The sequence below is a fragment of the Branchiostoma lanceolatum genome, chromosome 1 (assembly GCF_035083965.1).
Source record: "Branchiostoma lanceolatum isolate klBraLanc5 chromosome 1, klBraLanc5.hap2, whole genome shotgun sequence".
NCBI lineage: Eukaryota > Metazoa > Chordata > Leptocardii > Amphioxiformes > Branchiostomatidae > Branchiostoma > Branchiostoma lanceolatum.
Window position 1 is genome coordinate 25,849,108 of NC_089722.1, and position 24,790 is coordinate 25,873,897.

The 24,790-nt window shown below is 43.2% G+C and overlaps 3 protein-coding genes and 1 long non-coding RNA gene across 5 annotated transcripts; 2 read left to right on the forward strand and 2 right to left on the reverse strand.

The window, feature by feature from the left end:
• The first annotated feature begins 856 nt into the window (after positions 1-856).
• On the forward strand, positions 857-4,982 carry LOC136444811 (uncharacterized). Its single transcript, XM_066442558.1, has 2 exons — positions 857-2,496; positions 3,000-4,982. The coding sequence occupies exons 1-2, from the start codon at positions 1,906-1,908 to the stop codon at positions 4,686-4,688; spliced, it is 2,280 nt and encodes a 759-aa protein (XP_066298655.1). The 5' UTR covers positions 857-1,905; the 3' UTR covers positions 4,689-4,982.
• A 923-nt stretch (positions 4,983-5,905) lies between these two features.
• On the reverse strand, positions 5,906-8,415 carry LOC136444821 (uncharacterized). Of its 2 annotated transcripts, XM_066442575.1 has the most exons (4): positions 8,366-8,415; positions 7,907-8,050; positions 7,105-7,283; positions 5,906-6,642 (listed from the first exon to the last, which is right to left on the reverse strand). In XM_066442575.1, the coding sequence occupies exons 2-4, from the start codon at positions 8,003-8,005 to the stop codon at positions 6,540-6,542; spliced, it is 381 nt and encodes a 126-aa protein (XP_066298672.1). In that variant the 5' UTR covers positions 8,006-8,050; positions 8,366-8,415; the 3' UTR covers positions 5,906-6,539. The 2 variants fall into 2 exon arrangements, with proteins under 2 accessions (XP_066298672.1, XP_066298664.1); XM_066442567.1 differs by lacking the exon at positions 8,366-8,415 and having other exon boundaries at positions 7,907-8,271.
• A 590-nt stretch (positions 8,416-9,005) lies between these two features.
• Positions 9,006-9,540, reverse strand: LOC136444849 (uncharacterized). Its single transcript, XR_010757339.1, has 2 exons — positions 9,428-9,540; positions 9,006-9,111 (listed from the first exon to the last, which is right to left on the reverse strand). It is a non-coding gene; the product is annotated as an uncharacterized lncRNA (long non-coding RNA).
• A 1,431-nt stretch (positions 9,541-10,971) lies between these two features.
• Positions 10,972-24,315, forward strand: LOC136444841 (somatomedin-B and thrombospondin type-1 domain-containing protein-like). The gene is made up of 4 exons (XM_066442597.1): positions 10,972-11,329; positions 21,336-21,521; positions 23,147-23,246; positions 23,915-24,315. The coding sequence occupies exons 1-4, from the start codon at positions 11,098-11,100 to the stop codon at positions 24,204-24,206; spliced, it is 810 nt and encodes a 269-aa protein (XP_066298694.1). The 5' UTR covers positions 10,972-11,097; the 3' UTR covers positions 24,207-24,315.
• Positions 24,316-24,790: the final 475 nt, after the last annotated feature.

A 24,790-nucleotide genomic window follows, 5' to 3' on the forward strand; every position in this document is an offset into this window, starting at 1 on the left:
TTTCACACACCCTACTCACGATTCGGCCTAGACCTGATCTCCTTGGAGATAAAGGAAGGCAAAATCGTAACGTTTCTCAAGCTTTTTGAATCGTTACAATTTTTTCTTTCTACATTGCCGCGGAGATTAGTCTAGATCCACACCACCCACATGATTATGCATATGACGACAGCGTTTTATAACAGATGACCTCTGGATTAATGCACAAAACCCTCTGTGCCAGAACGCAAATAAATGTATACACCTTCAAAGACAACGCAAGCAACGAGCTTAGGTACGAAATTTCACATTGTAATCCTTACCAAGCACATTTCAGCAAGGACAGACTTCGATTCGATGAAAGTAAAAGCAACAAGAGGTCAATAAACCCATACTTTCGCCAAAATGCAAATCTTCACGTTGTTCAATGCTGCTGTTGGTGGTGAGAGGTCGTTTAGACAACACAAAGGTCCAAGTAAAGGTCCAAGTGAAACTCCTGTTTCCACAATATAATGTCCTTGGTCTGCCTTTGCCCCTTGGTGTTTTGACCACTGTTGGGCCCCTGGGGACAGGCCCTGGCAGGAGCTGAAATGTTTGCCCCAGTGTGTCAGCTTTTAGCTGTCAGCTGCATTTTCGTTTGATTTACTTACCTTGCAAATGCACCAATAATGGAATCCACATTATTTAGAACTATGAAATTGATAGTATTTTCTTATCAATCATGCAATTATATCTTCATTTGCATAATCGATATCTATCGATATACCTCTCTTTCTTACATATGCCACATGTTTGATCATGATAGTCCTATCATGGAATACAGCGGATTTCTAAACTATTAATCATTCAAATAATATCCAAATGCTAATTACGAAAATTGGATTCTGATTTGCATAATCAGCATATGATTATCCGTGCTTGAGTTATTCTTTTTCAAACTCTAAAAACAAAATCGGCCCCTGCAATTAAAAAGGTCAAAACCTACACGACTAAAAATCTCCTTCCAAAGAGCTATCTACTAGTCATAAATCATGACCATAGCTTGTTCAGAACACGAGATATCAAAACAGGAAGTTCCGCAGCCGTACCTTAGAAGTTGCTAGGGGGCCCAAAATCTATTCATTTTGAGGTCATAAATCGCGCTTCTAGCGACTAGCTCGACTGTTACCACCCACTCCGGGGAGGGGGTCATTAACCTCCGCCATCGAGAGATTGTGTAAACACAATCAAGACCTACCTACATACCGAATATGAAGACAATCCACCCAGGCATTCTCGAGTTATCGTGTTCACAGACAGACAGACAGAAAGACTGACAGATAGACACACACACACACACACACACACACAGACACACGCTCCCCAAAACATAACCTTTTTGGCAAAGGTGAGAAATTAATGATTGGGTGGACAGTAGCTTCAAATCTAAAGGCCACGCGGCAAAACAAGTGGTGACACATGTCCGGTGTGGCTGTGGGTGTTTTATACACATGTATATCTAATAATGTCCGAGGCCCGTGGATTGTGGTATAATTGTCTGGTGTGGACTTTCTTTGGTACAGATACCGCGCAAATACCGCACTCGGGGCGGAGCCAGTCTGCAAGTGTTGGAGTGTGTCTTTCTAGTGGCGGCGCCTGAGGATCGAGAGAAATTCTGTTGGATTGAAGTGCAGTGTAGAGAGTTACGTTTTCTGGTAGAAGCATTGCCAGTGGTGACTCGGAGACTGTAATAAGTATATTGTCATTCTAGCCGTAGAGTGGACGGTTCAAGTTGGCCGTAGTGTTGCTTGTGCGTCTGCTAGTGCTGTTTATAGAGACCGGGTACTAGCAACACTGTCAGAAGGTGATTGCCGTGTAGGGCAGACTTTAGCTTTCTTATAGACTGAGCAACAGTTCCTATAAGATTGTAATACATTTATTGTCGTTATGGCTATAAGGTGGACAGTTAGAATATGTATAGCGTTTGTTGTAGGTCTGTTAGTGCCGTGTGTAGAGGCAGGGAACTGGCAACACTGTCAGAGGGTAGTACCGCTGTTGAGATGTAGTGTCGGGGACAGTCGCACTGACGGGGCAGAGTACCGATATGACATAGCTCGGTACACGTGGGACAGACGCCTGTACCCCACCGGCGACTACAACGTTCATTTTGCCACAGTCAACCTGCCTGATTTCCCGAGCACCGTGTCCTGCTACAACTGCACGCGTGAGATTTTGCGTTCCCGGGGTTCTCATCTAGTACCGTACAAAGCAATTTTGATAGTCGATCATAACGTGGGCACCCTGACAGCTAGCGATACCGACGCTGTTTCAAAGATACCATGCGTTGGAGGGTGTGCACTATGGTTTGTGAATTGTAACACAACGATCATAGAAGTAGGAGCGCTTGCTAAGCTACCACATGTGAAGACACTGGTTATCTGGCAGAGCAACCTCCGCACTCTCCGAAACGGCACGTTTGAAGGGATGGAGAGCCTGGAAGAAATGGCGCTGCTGAGTAACAACATAACAAGTCTGGAGGTAAGATTTCATGTTTACAATATTGCGGTTAAAATTGTTTACAATTATAGGACGGCAGGCGAGGAAAAAGCCCAGCCCTGCGTACGTCGGAAACTTGATTGGAATCAGTAGTAATGTAGACTGAGATACATTTAACTAATGGTTGGGTGGGCGGGCAAATGATGGTTGAATGAGAAATAATATTATAAATGACGTAGATGGTTTGACTGGCAATTACTAAAATTCTTTGCCAAATATTGACGCGGTCACTTGCGTGATAGTTTACAATACAGACCTACCCTCATGAGAGAAAACATACAGTTTTATCTTTATGTACCATTACATAGGTATATCAGTTCAATGTAAACTGCCAGGCGATTTATTCTACGATTGACATCATTGCCACACCTTGACCAAATAATCCACTGCCATTTCTGTAGCTGTCAATAATACCGACACGATTTCAAGTATATTGTCATCGACTTGTTCACCTGTTATAACAAAATACCGATTCTACTCTTCAGGCTGGTGTTTTTGACCGGTTACCTAAGCTGCGAAAACTTCATCTGATCGACAACCAAATCCTGACGATGGCACCGGACACGCTGTGCGGACTACGGCTCGAATTGCTGGACGTAAGTGCAAATCATCTCACTGACATATCGGACGGGTTACTACAGGGTACACGGTCCCTACACCATCTCCATGTCGTTGGGAACAAGCTTCAGTCAATCAGTGTGTCCATGTTTGCCGAGCTTGACCAACTGTGGGTTTTGTCCCTTCAGTATAATGAAATCTCGAGCATTGCAGAAGGCGCGTTCCGCTCAAACGCACAACTGAGGAAGATAAACCTAGAGGGAAACAAGCTGAACTTTCTGTCAGGACATTGGTTCAACTCGGCGCCAAAGGGAATGACTGTGAATGTGGAGGGGAATGCTGTCGCCGCTGTGCATTCAAAGAGTCGGATGCTGGGCACGAATATCTTCTTGTTGAACAACCCTCTGCGCTGTACGTGTGCGAATAGATGGCTATATGAACACCTGTGGGCGCGTCAGAATTACGGAGGAATGACGATGGCGCGACGTCACTCATCATCATTGCGGCGGTGGATGATTTCCGTACCACCACAGTGTCCCGCGTCATCTCTGATGGAAGTGCCTCCCAAGCCGGTTGATACCGGTGCGCTACGTTGCCCGATGCCATTTGTCGAACTCCTGAACGTAAGACAAAGTCACGAGCCACGATATTACGAAGCCTTTGGTAGCGTGTATTGGGAAGAGTTGCCCCTGGTGTCCTGGACTTTACCTAACGCTTCACAACACTCGATGAACTTGACATACAACACAAACACAACGACACACGCTACCCTGGCAATAGGAAACCTAACGGTGAGAATGGTAACCTACATACAAGCTGAGGGCTGGGTGAAATGTAATGGTTTAGAAAATAAGACGGAGGAGTGTTCTAACTACATGGGAAAGTCCACGTTCACTCTATGGTTCCGCAGTGCCAGGGGCTCTCATTTCTGGAACTTAAGTTGTTCAGCTATCTCCGAAGTCGGTTCCTACACTGCACACTTTGAGTGGAGGAACAACACACATTTCTCAAAGCCTAACAGTACACTACACCCTTCGACAGAACCAACAACACTCCGGCCCATATTAGTCTTACTTCAAGGCGTCGACAGAAATCTTTCCGAGTCTGTCTGGCCGATCGCAGTGGTAACGTTGGCAACGATATTAATGATTCTCACGAGGATGATATGGGAGCATAACGCGGGCATAAAATGGGCAAAATCAAACGTCCAAGGGAACAATATAACCCCACAAGGCGCCGCACGCTTATCGCCTGAGCCGAACGAGAACAGACCGGCTTCAGTAGAAAACGGCAGCGCAAATGATGACCCAGATGATATGATTGTCCCGTATGCCATAGCGTATGATATCGAAGATGACGACATAACCCCGTACGCGGAAGGACACCTCCGCGATCTCGACGAGTCAGACGCTTCGGACTCTTCAGAAATTCGTCCCTACGGGGTGAGCAAGCTGTGTGACAAATATGTCGCCAGCAGTGACCACAAGAAAACCGCGAACGAAAACCTCTCCGTTGAGAGCGCGTCTGTGGAGGACCCAGCTTCTACACTGTATGGACAAGAAGGTGCTAAAGCAAGCGTCTTTCAGTCAACATCAGTCTACCAGGAGCATAAATGATCGCCACTCAGATTGATACCGCAGCGAGGCTCCTGCGCGGTCAGACCTCGACGAGGATAATTAATTCTCAGGCAGAGCCAACTGCAATTTATATTATCAAACAATACTGGTTAGCTTTTAAATGTTCTGATTGCTTTAGCATTCGTTTAAGGTTGCCATACTGTAAAGCTCAGGCGTATTGTTTAAATGTATACAATTCTGTACATAATGATTAACGTTATACTACTGTATACGTTATTTTGTTGGTGATGTAATTGTTGTAGGGTCAATAGAGAATTCCAATAAATTGTAGAAACGTGCATGGTGTTCTTGTTTATCAACTACTTTCTGAGTGAGAGAGAGAGAGAGAGAGAGAGAGAGAGAGAGAGAGAGAGAGAGAGAGAGAGAGAGAGAGAGAGAGACGACAAAGCACGGACAGTACAACCTAACATTGGCATTTGACCACTAGAACGTGTGAAACAGCGGTTTGTAGGGTTGCTATTTCCATAGAAATCACACACGAGCTGTATCCATAATTATATGCAATGTCCTTTATTCTGTGTTAATATGTCTATGAAAGAGTCTGACAGGTATGCCCCAGATGCCTGAGCTTCAGATTACGCATTCCAGTCGAACACAATTTGTGAACGTTTTTAGCATCCCTCTTGCCCATATGACTTGTGCGAGCATGCATGCAAACACGCAAAGCACCACCTATGAAAACATGTTTTTCTTTGTCAGAGTGAGTAACATAGTAGTATAGTTGACAAACACGTGTACAGAGCATCAGGCTAGTTCGTCAGTGCAGTACGGTGATCTCGCCGCCATGGGGCGCTGATGCACGCTACAGCAGAAATAATGTGGTGTCTCAAGTGTCTCCGGAACGTAAGCAAGAACTTGCGTTTACGGTCGTGTTCGTGTATTTAAGGTCAATATCTCGTATATAGGTTCATTTATCTAGTTGTGTCCAAAGACATATCTTATGCAACGGCTGTTACTCCGATGCAACGTTTACCAAATTTGCAAAGAGAACAAAAGAGATTCGGCAGTTATGATAGGTGTAAATAGCAGGCTAAGTAATTGCCGTATACGCATTACGTTTCCGGCGATGTGCTGACCAGTGTGTCATGGTTTGGAACGCTTGGGAGCGATGATCAACATAAATAAATGTGAGAAAACTACTTAAGGTTTGCGAAACGGTGGTTCCATAGGAAGCATACCGATGAAAACACACAAGCTGTCTTCATGATTATGGACAATGTCCTTTATTCTGTGTTGATATGTCTATGAAAGATTCCGATGATGTGTGCTAATAGATATCTGTACTTCAGATTACGCACCTCATGCAGGGTCTGGGTTTGTCTGAAAATCTAAGCATACAGGCCCGCTGTAGATAAAACGAAACTATATTGTTTGTAAGGTTCAGGAAAACAGATAGAACCAAAGATTACTTGCTTTCATCATAAAATACCAGATCATGTAACACACAACACAGACATATAATTTGTGAACGTTTTAGTATTCCCTTTGCCAATATGAATTATGGCTGCATGCATACATACAATTGCGCAACATCTGAAAACATGATGTCCTTGTCAGAGTGAATAATATGATAGCACAGTTGATAGAAACGGGTACAGAACATTGGACTAGTTCATCAGTGCAGTATTGTGATCTCGCCGCCGTGGGGCGCTGATGCACGCTCCATCAGAAATGACGTGTTGTCTCATAGTTTGGAACGTTTGGGAGCGATGAACATGTCACATGTATAAATGTGATAAAACTTTTTTAGGTTTAAGAAGTGACTTAATCGTCTGGCTAGTGATTCTTGTGATACAGGCGTGTACAGATCCTTTCAAAGCCCAGACGGTCTCAGTATCCACCGTACCAGTCAGACGGAGGGACCCACTGAGTCACTGGCTTCCCCTTAATGGACGCGGCGTTAAGGCCTATCGGTATCATGGACATGGTGCACCTTTAAACACAGAGAATAAAAAAAGATTAACATTTCAAGAGAGACAACTTGGAGAAACTTTTTTTATCATTGTTCATTTGTGGCAATCAATGCAAGGTCTCCATCGTTTCGTTACGATTTGCAAAATCAAGAAAACAAGCCAACAAAATCAAAAAAACACTTGCAAAATTGCTAGAGAAAAGAATCCAATATATAACACACTTATTGAGAAGAGTAGGGGTGGCCCGGTGTGCTTGGCTGAAATAACACGAAAAGTAGCGAAACCGCACTTCCGAAAAGCATCACCCTTCACCTCAATATAGGATACTGCATTTGCATTGGCCTAACCTAATATTAAACTTTGCTCTGTTACCAGGTGGTTCAATCGTTTCGTAAGCCATGTATGTCACTGTTCAATATGTGAGCTATGTCAACATACTGTCGGTAAGTTTATATATAGGTCAACAAAACATGTGTACAGACCTTCCAGGCTCCACACCAAGCTCTCCAACGAGGAAGTCGTGAATCTCCTTAGTCCATCTTTCCTTGTCTTTCTCGTTACTCAGCTGAACGTCTGCCAACCGTACGTCACTGTACACGCACTTCTCACCCGAACCCCCAAGGAGCACGCGCTTGTTGACACGAATTTGGGAAAGGACATACTATGCAAGAAAGAAAAACAAAACATTGCCAATATTATTTTCACTCACGTGCTAGCCGGTGTCAATGACAAATCTCGGGTGTACAACAAACGAGGCAACATAGAATTAACGTCTGTATTCGCCAGTTTCGTGGAGAAAGTATCAATCGAGCATGGAGGATATACACTAGCCTCTACCAGGCTTCAGAACTGTAGTCTCCCTGGCTAGCTAACTTCTCTGGTGTATATCTGTCTATTTGGCAAATTTCTACTATTTTTCTAGCGACCCGTGGAGCCTGGTAGAGGCTAGATATACACCGCGACAATAGTTTTTGAATGAAGACATTGTCGCCATTTTTGGCTATCCCAAAAGCTGGTAAAGGGGGCGAAGGTCAATGATAGTTTTTCCAACATGAACGGGAGGGGGTTTAACCGTGATTAGCAGGATATCGATAGCGACTGAAATTGAAGGGAAATGGGAGATAAATTTAGAAGAGAAAGTTAACGTTCTTTTGATTACCCATCGTCGAAGTTTCAAACACATGAGTCGTCGCCTTATTACCATAGTGTAAAGTACGATATTACACGGCTTTTGTGCAAAGTAAGAGAGCGGAAGTTTACAGGGTGACTTCGCCGTGTACTTACCCCCTCGTGCATTTTCATCATTTCAGACATGAACTTGGACAGCTTGGCGTCGAATTCTTGTGGAACGTCGAAGTTAGCTCGAACGAGAATGTACGGCATGTTGTCCAATTTCCAACACAACACAAAAAGAACGAGCGGAATGACCTTAAACCGAGAAGAACACGATCGAGTTATAAAGTGGTCGGACTTTGGAATCACGTGTCATGTTTATGTGTTTGACAGAGAAAGCTTGACTCGTTTGGTCTGGAATCCAGTCTTGTTAGCTGTGGTCCGCTTCCAACGGTCGCAGGTCAGAGAAAATAGACGGACATATCCATATCATTTCTGATCAGACTTTTGTCTTCTTTTCTATAGAGAATATTTGCTTCAGATGATGAAGACTTACAGAAAACAATTAACGACAATCAACACGTATCAATCAAAAGTACACTGAAATACATAAAACAAGGAGGCCCAAACCTCTGTCACTTCTTTGTCAGCCTAAGGTCTATCTACCACTCCAATCTGGTGACTGTACCATAACAAGCCTCTAGGGGGGGGGGGGGAAATCTAATCATTCCGAGGTCTCATCAAGACCTAACTTGGCACATACCACATATCAACACAATTCACGGAGGCTTTCTTGAGTGACATAGAAAACTTGTCATGAGATATAGTTGACATGAGGCTTACATGACTGACAACAACCCAAATAGCCTCCAAGCAGGCTTTGCGATACTCTCCAAGCAGAGGAGTGGGTCCGGCAGGTTTTTGGTGTGTTTTTAGGCGTTTTTGTCGGGCTATCTACTTTGTCATGGTTTCTTTATCTCTATAACCCACACTTTATAGAGATAAAGAAACCATGACAAAGTAGATAGCCCGACAAAACGCCTAAAAACACGCCAAAAACCTGCCGAACCCACTCCTCTGCTTGGAGAGTAGCTTTGCGACTGGACCTTTTAGTTGACTTTTAACATGTGTTACTTTCTGATTATAAAGTTATATTACCGGGTTTCTGATAGTAAAGTAGCGATCAAAAAACTGATATACGGTAAGATTAAGGCACATGATAAGCCAACGAAAACGCCCAGCCACGAAGCCTGCTTTAGAGGCTATAGACCAGTAACGGCTGCTAGACTGATCAATTAGGCGTGTAATCCGCATGTCACGCCTCGTTGTGTGGGGCGGATCAACGTGCCCCCTATCAGGTTCCCCGTGCACCGAACCTGTCAATCAAAATCAACATTGTCAGGTCAACGTCACTGATTGGTATTCACAAAATCATATGCTTCTGTGAAAGATTGTATCTACAAATAATTTCAATTTTTGTCAACAGATTACATCTGCTAGGTTTATGGCTAGCGGACATCCGCATACAAAATTACAGGTACACCTTATGTACTTGATGGCAGATGCCACATGATGACGTCATAATCAGACGATCTTTGTAGCTCTGAGTCAAGTACTAGTATTTCAGGAAGAGGAACTACAGGGGTTCACTTCGTAATTGAAGCTATCCTGTCTAATTGTTAATTTGCCCACCTGGGTTCACAGACCGCCCATCGAGAATTCAACCAAAGCGTCTTTGTGCTGCAGCGTAACTTGGGCCTTCTTGTAGCGGGACGGGTGATCCTCTGGGCCCGAGGTGAGGTGGGGTCGGCGCCGTTGGAACCTTTCAGTGCCCTTAGATCGTTAGTTGTTCTACGGCAGCGCCAAGAAACCCCCCTGAACCCCCCATTCATCATTGTATACAGACAAGCCTCGAGAAGCCTTTAAAATATACAATTGTTTCCAAACTTTGGCATACCCTGTCCACTAGACCTACTGAGCATTCAAAGGTTGAGATTTTTCCTAATTCTGCTCGACACTTCCGCTTGTAGCACAGAACGGCCCAAGGGCAAAGTCATAGTATGGGAATGAACATCGTATCCATTTACTTACAACTTGTGCCAAACTGTCTTTCCGCTAGCTTAGTCATTATTTAAGGCATTTTCCAGAAAACTGCCGTATACGTGTAGAAAGTTTACCTCTATCAAAACTATGACGTTATGTAGGTAACGTTAGCATTGAAACAGAGCGGCTGTTAGTTTTCCATTTCACATCGTCTTTGATCTTCAGTTAAACCGTTCGACAGTGTGATGTTTTTTGGTTTGTAAGAGTTGTCATCGGGCGAACATCTGCTAGAACAGACTTACAGAGGGTCAACATCCGTGAAAAAGTAAACATCAGCCGTCAGCCTGTCGAGGGCGTGTGCCAACCAACCCTTCTTCCACAGGTGCAGCGACTTGATGGACACTTCCTGTGTACGACAAACCTGCATCGCTCACGCCCTCTTCCCGCGTCTTTTCGACTTTCTGTTATCATGTTATGATGTCTTCCGGATGTTTGATATTTAGAGTATAGCAGAAGGTGGGATAGAACAAGAGAACATGGCAGAAGGGCTAGAAAAGAAAGAACTTGACCTAAGTATTGGCTGCGACTCAAAGGTCAATTGGAAACTTCACATTTGACTGAATGATAGCCCCACACAATATGCACTGCTAAACAATGTAAAGGGACAGTTCAGGCCCGGTGTTGAGGTATGTGACTTAACGGACGAGCTCTATATGACAGACCCATCTCGCAGTATGAACGAATCTCCCCCCAAGAACAAGACGAGTCCACACGCGCACAACACAGGGCCAACCGTTGAACAATCAGCTGCCCGATCCCCAGCTGAGCGGGTGTTTTGGTGACAGGAGATCCGGGGCGCACCCCTTTTTTCAGAAACATCCAACCCAGGAAGTCCTCGGACCACGTCGCCAAACCGGCGCCGACCATGACCGCCTGATACCGCAGGATTCCGTGGGCGACTCTGTCATCTCTGAATCACGGGCATCCCCGAGGACAGCGTTTACGTCCCAGCAAGTAAAAGGACCGACGAAGTTGAACAAGTACCAAACGGACTGAGGTTGCAGTTTCCCTCGCGAGTAGAACATTTGGGTTGCACTTCTTTTCGGACTTCAGGACTGCGTCATTTCATGACTTTCGAGCGGATCTTCACCTAACATAGTTTACTTCCTTAAATCAAACACCGCAGGTGACAGGAAAGATAGTCATCGTCGTTACGACTTCCTAAGCTACCGTAGGCTTCAGAGAGTCAGCGTCGTTTTGCCAAGTTTACAACTCCTTTTTTGAAGATCACTAAATCACTAAAAAGCCTCTCCGCAACAATGTCTACCGTCGTATCTCTTCTCCTGGTGGCGTTTACCTTGCTCCAGTGCCTGGTATGGGACGTCGCGGCGACTTGTTTCAGCTACCCGCAGAACCTGTGCTGTAAGGGGAAGAACAACGAGTGCAAGACGAGCGGCCGTCGGTTGGACGGGACCGAGGGCGCGTGCTTCTGCGACGAGAACTGTTACGTGATGCGGGACTGCTGCTCCGACTACGAGAACGCCTGCCAAGGTGAGGAACATTCGAACTTGACCGTACAATTTTAGCACAAAGTCACGATGTCATAGGTTACATAGCATGAAAACTTTCTTATATACGCGAAATATTTTAACAGGCAATATTTCACAAGTTTCACATCTGGGTGCAAGTACGTTTTGACTTTTGGCTCGGTGGCCTTGGTAAAGTTGAATTAGGTTTGACATGTAGTTGTGACCTAAAGCTTCAGCGATCTCAGGAACTAGCTACGTACGCCTCATGCACATAGTTCTCCTGGTGTGTGTGTCTCTGCGTTTGTGTTGAGATTGTACTAATCTTTTCTCGCTATGTCCTGGCAAAACAAAGCGAGAGCCAAGAGGTTCGTTTTAAGTGTTATTTTAGACAGACAGCTGTGTGTCACACGAAGACGGGTGGCTTTATTTCCGCGGGGAAAACGTCAACACGTCCGACCTACTGAGCGTGTTGTACGTCGGATCGTCTTCCCTCGGCTGATGCCGTCTGACTCTCCTGTCAATCAACGCATTTTCGTCTCTAAAATATGCCCTGCAGTCGTTTTCTTCAGCGAACGCGTTCTTCTTACCAAATTGGGCGCTCCCCTATATCAAAACACATTTTTTCTTCGCGTGGGAATGGGCTCCTGCGAAAACAAGTTATTAAGTCTCACCACAACACAACGTTAATTGTTGCTGTAGGTTCGGACAAACAGTTTAACAAAGTATCGGTATTTGTACGACCTGGCCATTGAAACCAGAGCTGGGATGCAAAGGGACCAGTCCTTTTCAACGTTTTGAAGCTCTTTGACAGCCGTGTTTGCTTAGAAGAGTTGAGGAGAAAAGAGGTTCAAGGGGGAGGGCTGCCATCTCTGAAAGGCCTGACGCGCTCGTGTTTATTTAGTCTGAGCTTCAGAGCACTTGAATTGGGCAGTGTCAGACCTTAAGAAAGGCATAAACTAGGCCGACAATTAAGTGGTCCCTGGGTTCCATTTTGTACTTGACTTCTAGACGTTCCAGTTAAGTAGAGGTCAAAGACTGCCGCAGGACAAGTCACAGGCACCTAGACCTCTGCGTTATATGTACTTGACAGCCCGTCATTTGCTTATATAGGAACTTCTTTATTTCCTCTCCTGTCTTTCTATTCTTTTGTTATCCTTCCCATTTCTCTCGTTCTCTTCATATCTTTGTTGAGTCTTCTTTCATTCTCTTCCTTTCGATGCATCCCCCTTTTTCTTTCTTTGGTACCCTCCCTCTCCATCTATCTTTCCCACTACTTGTATTCTCTGTCTCGTTCATTTTTCCTTCGTTACCTCTAACATAAATGTATATAGTATAACACGGACGAGTTATTCATCCCAATGACGTCATCCCCCCATGATGGGAAGACTCTCGTGTATCCGGCCCTCTAGCCTCTCCTAGTCCTCCGAGATTTCAACATCCCTTGGTGGTCTGTCGTGCTTCGAGATTATTATTGCAACGTTAACACAATACTCATGATACGTACTTGCTATTTCGGGTCCTACAGCCTGACAACAGGCCGGTTACACGCATTACTGCTGGTGACAGTTTCACTGCGTCAGACACACACCTCTAACCCAGTCACCCTAATTTCATTACTTGGCTCGACGAATGCCTAATAACTTCCGTCCTCTGATCCTCAGAATCTATGCCCAAAGGTCCGCACACCCACACACCAGTCCGCGACGCTTTCATGTGAACGTCAAGTCCGTGTGATTAGTGGTGTGTAGGGTGTTCTCCCGAGGACATGCCTTGCCAATATGTGCTTGCAATGCACTTAATAAATCTGACGAGAAAAACGTTTTCACCGACTTGGGCCTGCTCCAAACTCCAGACAAACAGGGCCCATATTGTCCTGTATATTACTTATTAAAGGTGTAGAATCGTTCAGGGGAATGAAGTTCACTGTGCGACATGCGTGGTGGCAGGTCAGGCTTCTTTGGCTTTTAAAAATCATCTCATGTGCTGTTCTCTGAAGTTGTATCGGGTTTCTGACAGCCACCTAGCCTACTGGTGAAAGTCAACAGTACAATCATAACTGACATATAATCAGAAAACAGCACATAATACCGACTCCCCAAGATGCCTGCTATGGAGGTTAAGCGAAGCAAATTGAAACGCGGAGAAAGACGTACAGAAAACACATAAAAATTAACCTCTTGTAAAAGATACGAAAGAATGAACCACCTCAAGATTAACTTGGCAATGAAACGACTTGGCACACCACGATCACCCGTCAAGTTCAGTTTCACCCACTCAACCTACAGCCAGCTGGCGCGGCGACCAGTATTCGGATGAAATGTGGTAACGTTACCAGTGCGTTCAGGTCTGGTCAATACAGCACAGGCAAACTCAGAAACACTACTACTGTATATATATATGCGTGCCGCTGTGGTATTTTCGGACTTCCAGTTGCAATATATACTGAGGGCATTCTTCGTGTGACATGTTGTAAACTGTGGCGGCCGTCCGACACTTGTGTCGACCAGGGCCCCATAATTATTTAGACTAGCGGTGACAAAGGAAAGACTTCAAACGTGTCAAACATGGAAATGACTGTAATTCTTTCGGATATTGTCACTCGCGTATCGTTTGGTAACATATGGCTACACTTAAAGAAAGAGCACGTTTATTTTAAAACACGTGTTAGAGAAACATTCAAACAGCTCCGTTTTTCTACAAAACAATTTCGCAACAGCTGTACCAGTCGTATCCAGTTGATACTATAGACGTGACATCAAGCGTTTTTTAAGTGTTCCTAATAAAGAAAGTGTTAAAACCCAGTAGCTGCATGTAACAAGTTAGTGTTAATTGACACAGTCACGCCCCTGCGTTTATCGCCCGTCCGTAGTGAATGCCACCCTATAAAATATCGCTGCGGTTTTGTGGTTGTAAATGACATGTTGTAGATTTCAGCACAGATATTGTATATCTGAAATTTACGAATGCACGAAGTCTTAGCTCTGTACGAGAAATAGAAATAATGATGGCAAATTAGACTTTAGATGACTTTTGACAGTGAACTGACAATTGTATGGGACAAACAAAAACACCGGAAGAAAACGTGCCCAACTAGTTTGATAACGTCCACTTGCGGGAGAGAAAAGTCAAGTTGATTTGACAGCTTGTCTGTAAACACAGATGACAAATCGAGTCCTAATCACCAACAATTATCAAAACAATTCGTGTTTACCCAAAGAGACAGAAGAATTTTAATTCCAAGCCAACGGGTTGTCCACTTGACACCTTCCCCTGACCACATTCGAATTCTGAAGTGTGTGTTAATAGCTGTAACGGCCATGCATTATTACTAGACCGGGCGATCACGCAAAAACAATGAATATGTGACAAGTGTTTTATACGGATATTATGAGAAAGACAATGCTTGGCATTCATATACAGATAAAAAGCTATCCGGGGTGGTCCCTGTGACATTGGCTATGGCTTGTTTGGTTTGAGACAGATGGCGGTGTCTAGAATTTCAGACGTCCTTGGGGATTTCTACTTTCATTTTTTCGCTGTGGCCTTCTGACCTCGACTAGTGCTTCACAATTGTCTTATCTATCGCTGCTTTAGACACTCCCAGCTGGGTGTTTCTGAGAGATTGAATGAGTAGTGTCTCAGGAAGTATTAAAGACTACATGTACTTTCACAGTTACTGATACAGTATGACGCATATAGGAAATAGCCTCCTTGCCAGGCTTCGTGACCGGCATTTTTGGCTTGTTTGTTATGTGCTTTTGCTGATTGCTACAGGCTTTCTGATGGTCACCTAACCTCAAATAGCAGCCTTCATGACTTGGCTTTTGGTAAATGATATCCTTTTAGCTACCGTTTTCCTAACAGCTGCCAAGTCTTAGTACCAAAATAACACACATGCAATCAAAAAGCAGCGCAGCCAAACAAAGGCCGGCACGAAGCCTGCTGATGAGGCTACATGTAAATACGAAGGATGAAATGTACAAATTGAAACAAAGGGAGGGTAAACAACTTCCAGGGAAAACTTTAAATTCAAATTTCTCATTGATTGTAACGATGACCTTCAGTTTTGCGATTGCCGTATAAAATAATTCAGATATCAGCTATATATACATTATATGATTATTCATCAGCCAATCGCCATGTTTACACATGAAAAACATGGAACTTTCAATAACAGCTGGATATCCAAGGTTGAGGATGCCTGTAGTCTAGACATCTGATGATAAAGACGAGGAATGAAAAACATGTTTTCTTATGTCTATTTAAACAGTACGTATCAGTAAAAAATATTTCAGATATGGAAAGAACACTAAAAACGCTGGGGATAAAATCTCGTAGTCAGTTAAGCTTCTAAGATAAAGGGTTCTATCGCTGTATACAATGATGGTTCTTTACATTATCCGCTGAATCATATTTTGAAATGTCGTCAAGTCAGACTTTCCTTGCGGTTAAAAGATGTCGGAGTTTTGAAATATTTGATGCCAAGGAAATTTGAATCGCCTTTAGGTATCACGCATGTCTACGCATGCATGTGCTGATTGCATGGTTAGGATTTTCCCTAAAAATGGATATCTTATCAATGTCCTGGTTAAGAAATCAGCACGCATAACAGTTGTGTAAATATGATTGTAACACGTACAGAATGTAATTGGCCACAGTACAGATAAGTTTACGAGTTCATATGCTTGCTTCAGATTTTAGTTATATCTCTTTGGCTTCTAATTCTTATACAACAATAGAGGTTCTAATCAAATGTTGAATTGGATCCAGTAACACATTGTATACATTTACACCATGGTGCATACATGCATCTATAGCTAAGGGACAGTTGTCTTTCTTGATAGGAGAGTCCGCTTAGCGTGGAGCTCTCTAGTCATCTAGGAATGTTGGCAGCGCGCCCTGGCCACAGGACCGGCCTAAAGGCCACCATGTCTGGAAAAATATGTAGCAAGGGTTTCCTACACCATCTGTCTCGAGCCGAGGAAGACAGAGCTCTCAAACGGAATATTAAATGAGAGAAAGAGGATGAACACACAAGTGGCCGGTTTATTATGGGATATGATGACAACAGCTGTTTCATTTGTTCATAGTTTTCAGAATCTTCAATTCAAGCAGACATAGAAGGTATAGAATGTTTGCAAAATTCGAGAGAGCAAAATCGAAATTCAGGAAATAATCACAACAGATTCATTTACTTATTGTCTTCATTGGTCTCCTAACTGTAATATATGTATGGGGAGATTTAGTTCTAACTGCACCGTATCTTTATAAACCTTATTGATCAACATATTGGCAGAAATACAGACATTTGAATCCGAGGGTTGTGTAAGATCAGCCGGTAAGAAAAACATTTACCATACTTCGCCGCGATGTGCTCTTTACGCGACCTTTTCTCTAAACATGTCCAAGTTCAATGTTGGAACTGTTGAAGTTGTTGAATGTCAGCTTATGTTGCACAAAAAAGACATCTGGCTTTGGGGAGTTCAATCGCGGCTGCGGTTAGTTGTTTACTGTTTATTTCAAAACAAAGGCTGGACTAGTCTTCAGCGACTATACAGGGCCTATCCCACGATTTGGCTAAACTAAACTAATTACGTTATTCAAGTCATATCCATATATGCATCCATAACAGAATTGCACAGATCATAAGAAACACGCGCGTGTTTCGAGATCAGGTCTGACTCAATAAAAGTACTAGCACTCAATAAAAGTACTTTCGCTTACACTGGGCGGTAATGAAAAACCTCAAGTTATCGGAAATGTGAGTGTAAATGTTCACAGTATCTTTGTCATGGTTGAGACTGGCCAGTTTCAAGTTCAACGGTACAGCGCTAGCCACCAACCGTGACCTCTTTCTAACCTTGTATATCGTAAGGCTAGGAGGTGTCAGTGTGCATGGAGTGGTAACAACACGATTCTACTATCCATGTCATAGGGGCGGGCGTGCCTCAAAACGATTCGTCCGTATACGTATTTAAACTGTCTAAATACCATTCTTACATTTATTTTCAATATCCACGTATTTCAATCTTTTTCTGGTGAGAACTAATAATCCCAACGGCCTTTTAAAAATGCATAAAGCTTTTTTTGTCCAATGATGGACATACTGTAAATTACCTCGACCAATCCTTTCAAGGGGACAAAATGAAAATACATGTAACACTGACCGCTATGTTAGCCTGTTGTATAGTTGATGAATCTTGTCAAAACGCCTGGCATAACGGCGTAGGCTCTTCTTATCTGTCTGTATTGACCCAGAATTCTGTTAGAATGAGAAACTGCGGAGGGGCCACTGCCGCATAAGGCGATGGAGTGGTGGTACTCTAGTCTATATGAGACTTCTTGAGTTGCTAGGCAAATAGTAGAAATTGGGACCAAATAGGCGGAATTATTTGCTAGAGGCAGCCGACCAGGGAGTTACACCTGTGTACTTCTACTTATGTTTTTCCAGCGACCAAAGGAATCTGATAGAGACTATTGCTACTCTACTCCAGATTATCAATACACCATGTCAAGACCTAAAAGAGGACGATTTTGGAATCCGTTGCTTTCGTGTCATCGAAGTTCAGTACTGATTGTGTGTGAACATCCCATCTGCTACCCCCTCCCGCGCACCCAGATTCTTTCCACAATTTAGCCCCTGAAAATAGCATGTCGCAAATCTTGGGATCAATGCATCGAGGCGTAGGAAAGCCTCACTGCTTAAAAATAATCTTTGGAGTATCCCCAGGATACCTCTGCTTAGATGTAAAATAAACATTCGCTTTTATAAAATCACAGTTATGTAGATTTGAGATAAAATAGGATTTAGATTGACCTTAATATTTTACTGAGAGAATGGAAGAAAACATTTTCCCATGCCCAGCAATAAGACCAGAGACAAATCTTGATTCCTACACTTTACAATGATCCATTGGGATGGAACCGTGCGCTTCGTTTAGTACGGTACGGTGGTATCATACATGTACTTTCAGATGTCGCGAAAGGGTGGGTACCCAATAGCAAAGTAATCTCCAAGCAGATGTGGGGAGTAATGTTGCCATCATGTTCTACCGAATGTTTATCAAAACTGTTTTCCACCCCTTAGAAAAACACTGTTTCCTCCTTACATCTGCTTTGAAATTTTGTTCGGGGGGGGCGGGGTGTATGCCTCTAGTGTACTAGCTATGGTGCAAGTCCGGGGCATCCATTGGAGGCGGGTGACGGGCTGTATGTGTGATAGTGAATGAATCAGTCAGACACGCCGCCCTTGACCTGAGTCGGCCTAACAGCAGGTTTCTATCACGGCACACCTGCGCTGATGTGATGAGTGCAATCGCTGACTCTGTACAACGTCTCAGACACTGAAGAATCTCAGAACAAGGTTAAATCTAATTTTAACGTGCCCATAGCTCCTTCTAGACAACTTGGAAGACCTCTGTAACACTCCATCGCGCGATGTCACTCCTTAGGTGACACAATACGCCTTTTCCCATAGACAGTACTTGCAGCCCGTCATTTGAAAGCCTTCAAGATGGTGGCCCTGTTTTTCTTCAAGTAATTTTCTCCATTAGAGATGTGATGACTGTCGTCTGAGACAGAGGCTTTCAATCGCACAGGTCAAAAGTCGCCGTGTTCTCACAAGCCCTGTCGGTGTAAGATACATAGATCACAGTTAAAACAACAATAACAACACAACTCTGAACATTTCTGTGAAGAAAATACCGAGGAGTTCAATATAAGTGCACGAGGGAGCTACGAAGGATCATTGGCTGCTATTCCCATAGTTAACTAGTTTACAACCTTTGAGTTACGAATGATTGTGTCCTTATAGAATAGTCCCCTGCTGTAGTCATTGTGCATACAACTGTGTGGTCCAAGGGCTATCGAAACGGAGATGGGACGCGCTGTAACGTTGGGTAACATAAATTCGGGATTTTTCCGATAATGGTTGACTGAAATCAATCTAGCAGAACAATAAACCATCCTTTTTTTCTATTATTCTGTCAGTATCATGTACTATCTTTGCACTAAGGCCACAGCAAGTAAACTTTATGGATGACATCCTCCGCAGACTCCAAAATTAATGAGATAGGGCGAAAAAAAAACAAGGTGGGCAAAAAAAACAAGATTCCTATATTTTGAAATTTTGAGATCATAAAACTTGTTAAACAAGAATGGAGGCGACGAAATATGATATCATAACCAACAGGTCTTTTATTCCTGTATTCAACCAATGAGGTTTCATATATGATATAAAACCTCATTGATTCAACAGTAAACAAGTCCTTGTAGATGTGTATACATCTCAATATATGCAACAATAACTACAACAAATGCAGAAAAGAGCTTGTTGTACCATCATCTGAAGCAACTACACTGGGTATTCATATGCGATGAAACACCTTGTGTATACAGCTCAATTAACTAGAACACCCCCCCCCCCCCCCAATTTATATAATGTCCTTGCTCGAACAAATGCAGAAAACAGCTTGTTATTATACCATCATGGGCAGGAACCAAACTGGGTATTCATATACAACGAAACACCTTAGACTGTCAACATTAAACTGTTCTTGAAGATGTGTATACAGCTCAATTAACTAGAACAAACGCAGAAAACAGCTTGTCATACCATCATGGGCAGGAACTACACTGGGTATTCATATGCAATGAAACACCTTAGACTGTCAACATTATACTGTTCTTGAAGATGTGTATACAGCTCAATTAACTAGAACAAACGCAGAAAACAGCTTGTCATACCATCATGGGCAGGAACTACACTGGGTATTCATATGCAATGAAACACCTTAGACTGTCAACGTTTACGACATATTTGCCCATTTTTGGCATGTTGACCACCGTCGGAGGGCAATGAAATTTCTTGTTTTTTATTTCGAAATCAGGCGAAAATTAATGAGGGCGCTGATGTCATCCATAAAAATTACTTGCTCTGGCCTAATCATATATATGGTAGATTTTGTCTCTAGTCGTGCTGACACCATAATATTTCAACTTGAAACTACCGTCCGCCGCACACACAATGACGGTGCTGTCGGACAGGGGTACACATTAATTCGGGAGAGAAGACTCGTCTTGAATATCTTACCGCTAATCACATTTTGTACAGCAGCTACTCGTTCCATCCTTGGCTTGAGGAGAGTGCTATGGATATAGACGTGTCCAAGTAAAAAAAAATACACGAAAAAACGGCCGCACCGCACACATCAGGCCTTTGCTAACATCCCGTTTGTTGAGTCGGTAGAACGTCACTCAAAGTCGATCCCTACCGTCATGGCAACGTGTACATTATTCATGGCAAGTTAGCTGGATGCCGTAGCAATGGTTATACTACTATGTCCATGTGTTCCTTGTTGTGTTAGGAGCAAACTTTGAGGAAAATATCGTCTTCAGTCCACTATCACAAGCAACATTTAGACAAAAAAGTGTTCCTCACAAACCTTTTGTCGTCTGCTTGACGACATGATTCTGGGTAACAATATGGCGGCGGGAAAATACACGTGCCGTAGGTTGTAGCAACAAAGAGGAGTTTTGATGATTGATCACACTTAGAATCCAGTTGCAGGTTAGCAAAAGAGATTGTAATAAGTTGTATTGTAAATAATTGTGTTTAGCAGGCAGGAGATGTGACATTTGTCTTATAAACCAGCGAACAACCGTGCAGTGTGAGTCTCCCACGAAGCCCCCAGACTCTGTCGATAAGGGACGGAGAGTTTTTGACGTCGCCAACTTCTATTGCATGGTTATCGAAGCTTTTCAGGCAGTATTCTGAATGCGTTAGTCTGTCAAGTTTGCATTTCTAGCGGTATTACTGATGTTGCATCTAGCACATATACCTAAATACCCCGTTTTCGAAAAATCCCGAATTTAAGTACCCCGCGAATTTATGTTACCCAACGTTACACCGAAAGGTGTGGGAAGGATTTTAACTTGTATCTAACTACAGAAGTACAAGCATTACTTATGTTTAATACGTATGTTGTATTCAGTATGTTTTGAAACCGTTGTTCTTGTTGTTGTTTTAGCTGTGGCGTGCCAAGTGAGTGAGTGGGGAAGTTGGAGCGGCTGTTCCGTGAGTTGTGGGGAAGGGGTGAGCGAGAGAAGGCGGTATGTCCTGACCTCCCCCCGGGGTGGGGGCCCAGAGTGCCCACCCCTAGTGCAGAAGAGAGCCTGCTACAACTACGGCTACTGGTGCTCGGCAGCCACGAAAGGTAAAACACTCGAACACTTTCTTATTAATATATTGCGCTCTTAAAACTTTATGATGAATATCGTCCAAATTTTGTTGGGTAATGGATATTTGTGAAATAACCGATATAACGTTGGGTAACCTAAATTCGTGGGGTACTTAAATTCGGGATTTTTCGAAAACGGGGTATTTAGGGATATGTGCTAGATGCAACATCAGTAATACTGCTAGAAATGCAAACTTGACAGACTAACGTATTCAGAACACTGTCTGAAAAGCTTCGATAAGCATGCATTAGAAGGCGACGAGGACAAAAACTTAGTCTCCAAGCAGACCTACGGGTTGGCAAAGACCGTATCCAACAGGCAGAAGGAGTTTTCATAGCCAACCCAAGTCTCATAGATTGTACTATAAGCTCCTTCTTCCAGTTGGATACGGTCTTTGCAATCTATTGGGTCTGGTTGGAGACTAACAAAAACTCTCCGTCCCTTATTGGAACAGTCTGAGGGCTTCGTGGGAGAATGGCGGAGAATCACACTACATCGTTGTCGGCTGGTTTATAAGACAAATGTCACATCCGCTTCCTGCTAAACACAATCATTTACAAGACAACTTATTTTCTTGAAATTGCTGACCTGCAATTGGACTCTAAGTGTGATCAATCATCAAAACCCCTCTTTGTTGCTACAACCTACGGCACGTGTATTTTCCCGCCGCCATATCATTACCCAGAATCCTGTTGTCAAGCAGACGACAAAGGTTTGTGAGGAACACTTTTTTGTCTAAATGTTGCGTGTGATTGTGGACTGAGGACGATATTTTCCTCAAAGTTTGCTCCTAACACAACAAGGAACACATGGACATAGTAGTATTATCAATGCTACGGCATCCGGCTAACTTGCCATGAATAATGTACACGTTGCCATGACGGTGGATGTCGACTTTGACGTTCTTTAGCTACCGACTCAACACACGGGTTGTTCCCGTAGGCCTGATGTGTGCGGTACGGCCGTTTTTTCGTGTATTTTTTTTACTTGGACACGTCCATATCCATAGCACTCTCCTCAAGCCAAGGATGGAACGAATAGCTGCTGTATAAAATGTGATTAGCGGTAAGATATTCAAGACGAATCTTCTCTCCCGAATTAATGTGCCCCCCTGTCCGGCAGCACTGTAATTGTGCGTGCGGCGCACGGTAGTTTCAAGTTGAAATATTATGGTGTCAGCACGACTAGAGACAAAATCTACCATATATATGATTAGTGCAAAGATAGTACATGATACTGACAGAATAATAGAAAAAAAGAATGGTTTATTGTTCTGCTAGATTGATTTCAGTCAACCATTATCGGAAAAATCCCGAATTTAGGTTACCCAACGTTACAACTTTTGCAAACATTGAGATTATCCATTTTCATTTCAAACAGTTCCCGGGAAAGTTTAACAGTTCCCGGGAAAGTTTTGAATTAGTGGTAAGGCAAAATTATCTCATATCTGTATATCTCTACCGTGGTGTAGTGATATGGCTTGTATAGTTGATAAAATAAAGGTGCGCCCACTTGCGTCCTTCTGCAGATTGCAACTATCACAACTGAACAGTTTGATCCAACATTTAGCGGTGTTTCTTGCCCCTGCCTTGTTGTGTAGAGGTCGCGCACATCCTGCCAGCGTCCTTCGGTCATCTTCGGCTGAGCGACGAACCGAAGGGAGCCATGGGCCTCATCATGGATAACAGAAAATCGCACATGTGAGTCAGTCCAACCACTGTATGGTTAGCACTTAATTTAACTCTATAGATGACCCTCATTCATGTTTTGACTAGTGCTGGTCCACTTATCTTCTCCAGGATAACCGAGGACTTGATTGCTCAGAACACGTCACTTTCCGAAAGTGTGACGTGAGCAACGGGTCAAAGATGTTTGCTTGGTAGTTGGTAGCGGCCTTCGTCCCAGTTCATTTTGACTGATGATCCAGACATCGATTTTGAAAGCAAAAAAGCGTTGTTACTCTCTTTGCGTTCAGTCACTGCTATTTTTATGATCTGATTCAGAATTTTCAAAAGATAGTCAGTTTCAGTTTCACTTTATTTGTTTTACCAGAAATACAGGTCGCCTGGTGGCGTTTTTCAAAGATTTCTGGGGGGTAAAACCCCTTACATATAAATACGAAGCAGCATTTGATAATATCAAATAATGACAGATAATACAGCAATAAAGGTTAACTTGAAAATATAAGTCTTCAACAAAGAGGAGAAATCATAATTAGATGATAACCGAAGTAACGATAACTCAAGAGACTAGAAATATTGAATCAAAACATAATGGAGAGTCAAAACAATGAAACAAACTTAAATGTAACGGAATTTACAAGTCAAACGCATGCAAATAAATTTTCTTGTCATCTTTATTCTCAAAGGTATTGTGTGAACTTCCGAGTCACCTCCACCTCGGCTGCCTGCCGTCTCCGCTCGAACTACCTGGCGGGCTGGACGCGGACCCTCCGGGCCGGCGCTAACGTGTGCGTGGAGTGTCAGCCGCACGCCATGGACAAGAAGATGCACTGTCGCGGGGACGGTGCCAGCGGGCCCAACACGGGCAGGTGGACGGCGGTGGACGCCTCCGGGTGCCGAGGGACCTGGAAGAAGCACTCCCAGCGCGAAAACTGCTACTGCAGCGGTTACCGTGGATACGGCTTCATCTTTGTCTGATAGGCCGTGTGACGTCATAGATGTTTGAAAATTAGAAAACTACACATCGATGTCAAGGAAGATCAATCGTGTAACGTGTTATCGATTTGTATGAAAATATATAACGTTATCTCGGTTCATTGTCGATAAGCTGACAACGTATACATAATTGCAGTTTTTCATACAGGTTCCTGGTGCATGGTTGAAAGGAAATGTTGACTATCATACAGAAGAATATTCTGTTAGTGTAGGTTTAGACTTGTGCGTTGACAACTCATATCGAGTGTGGAACTATTCAGTGATGAAACCTGGATACTGTTACATAGTCTGGGCGGCTGTATACGGATAAGTTCTTGTCCACATTCTATGCTTTATCGCACATTGTTTTTCAACAAATATCTCAAAGATTTTCATTAGATTCGGATATCCTCTTAGACTATAGGATTCCTGAACAGCTCTTATGTAAAATGTTTGTTATTAAAAAACACAATTATGCAGAAACTATGGTTCATAGTTCATATTACCACTGAAAGAAGAAAACAGTACAAAATAATCATGTTTTCTTTGAAAAGTCATTTTATTACAGTTCAAGACATCTAAGTATC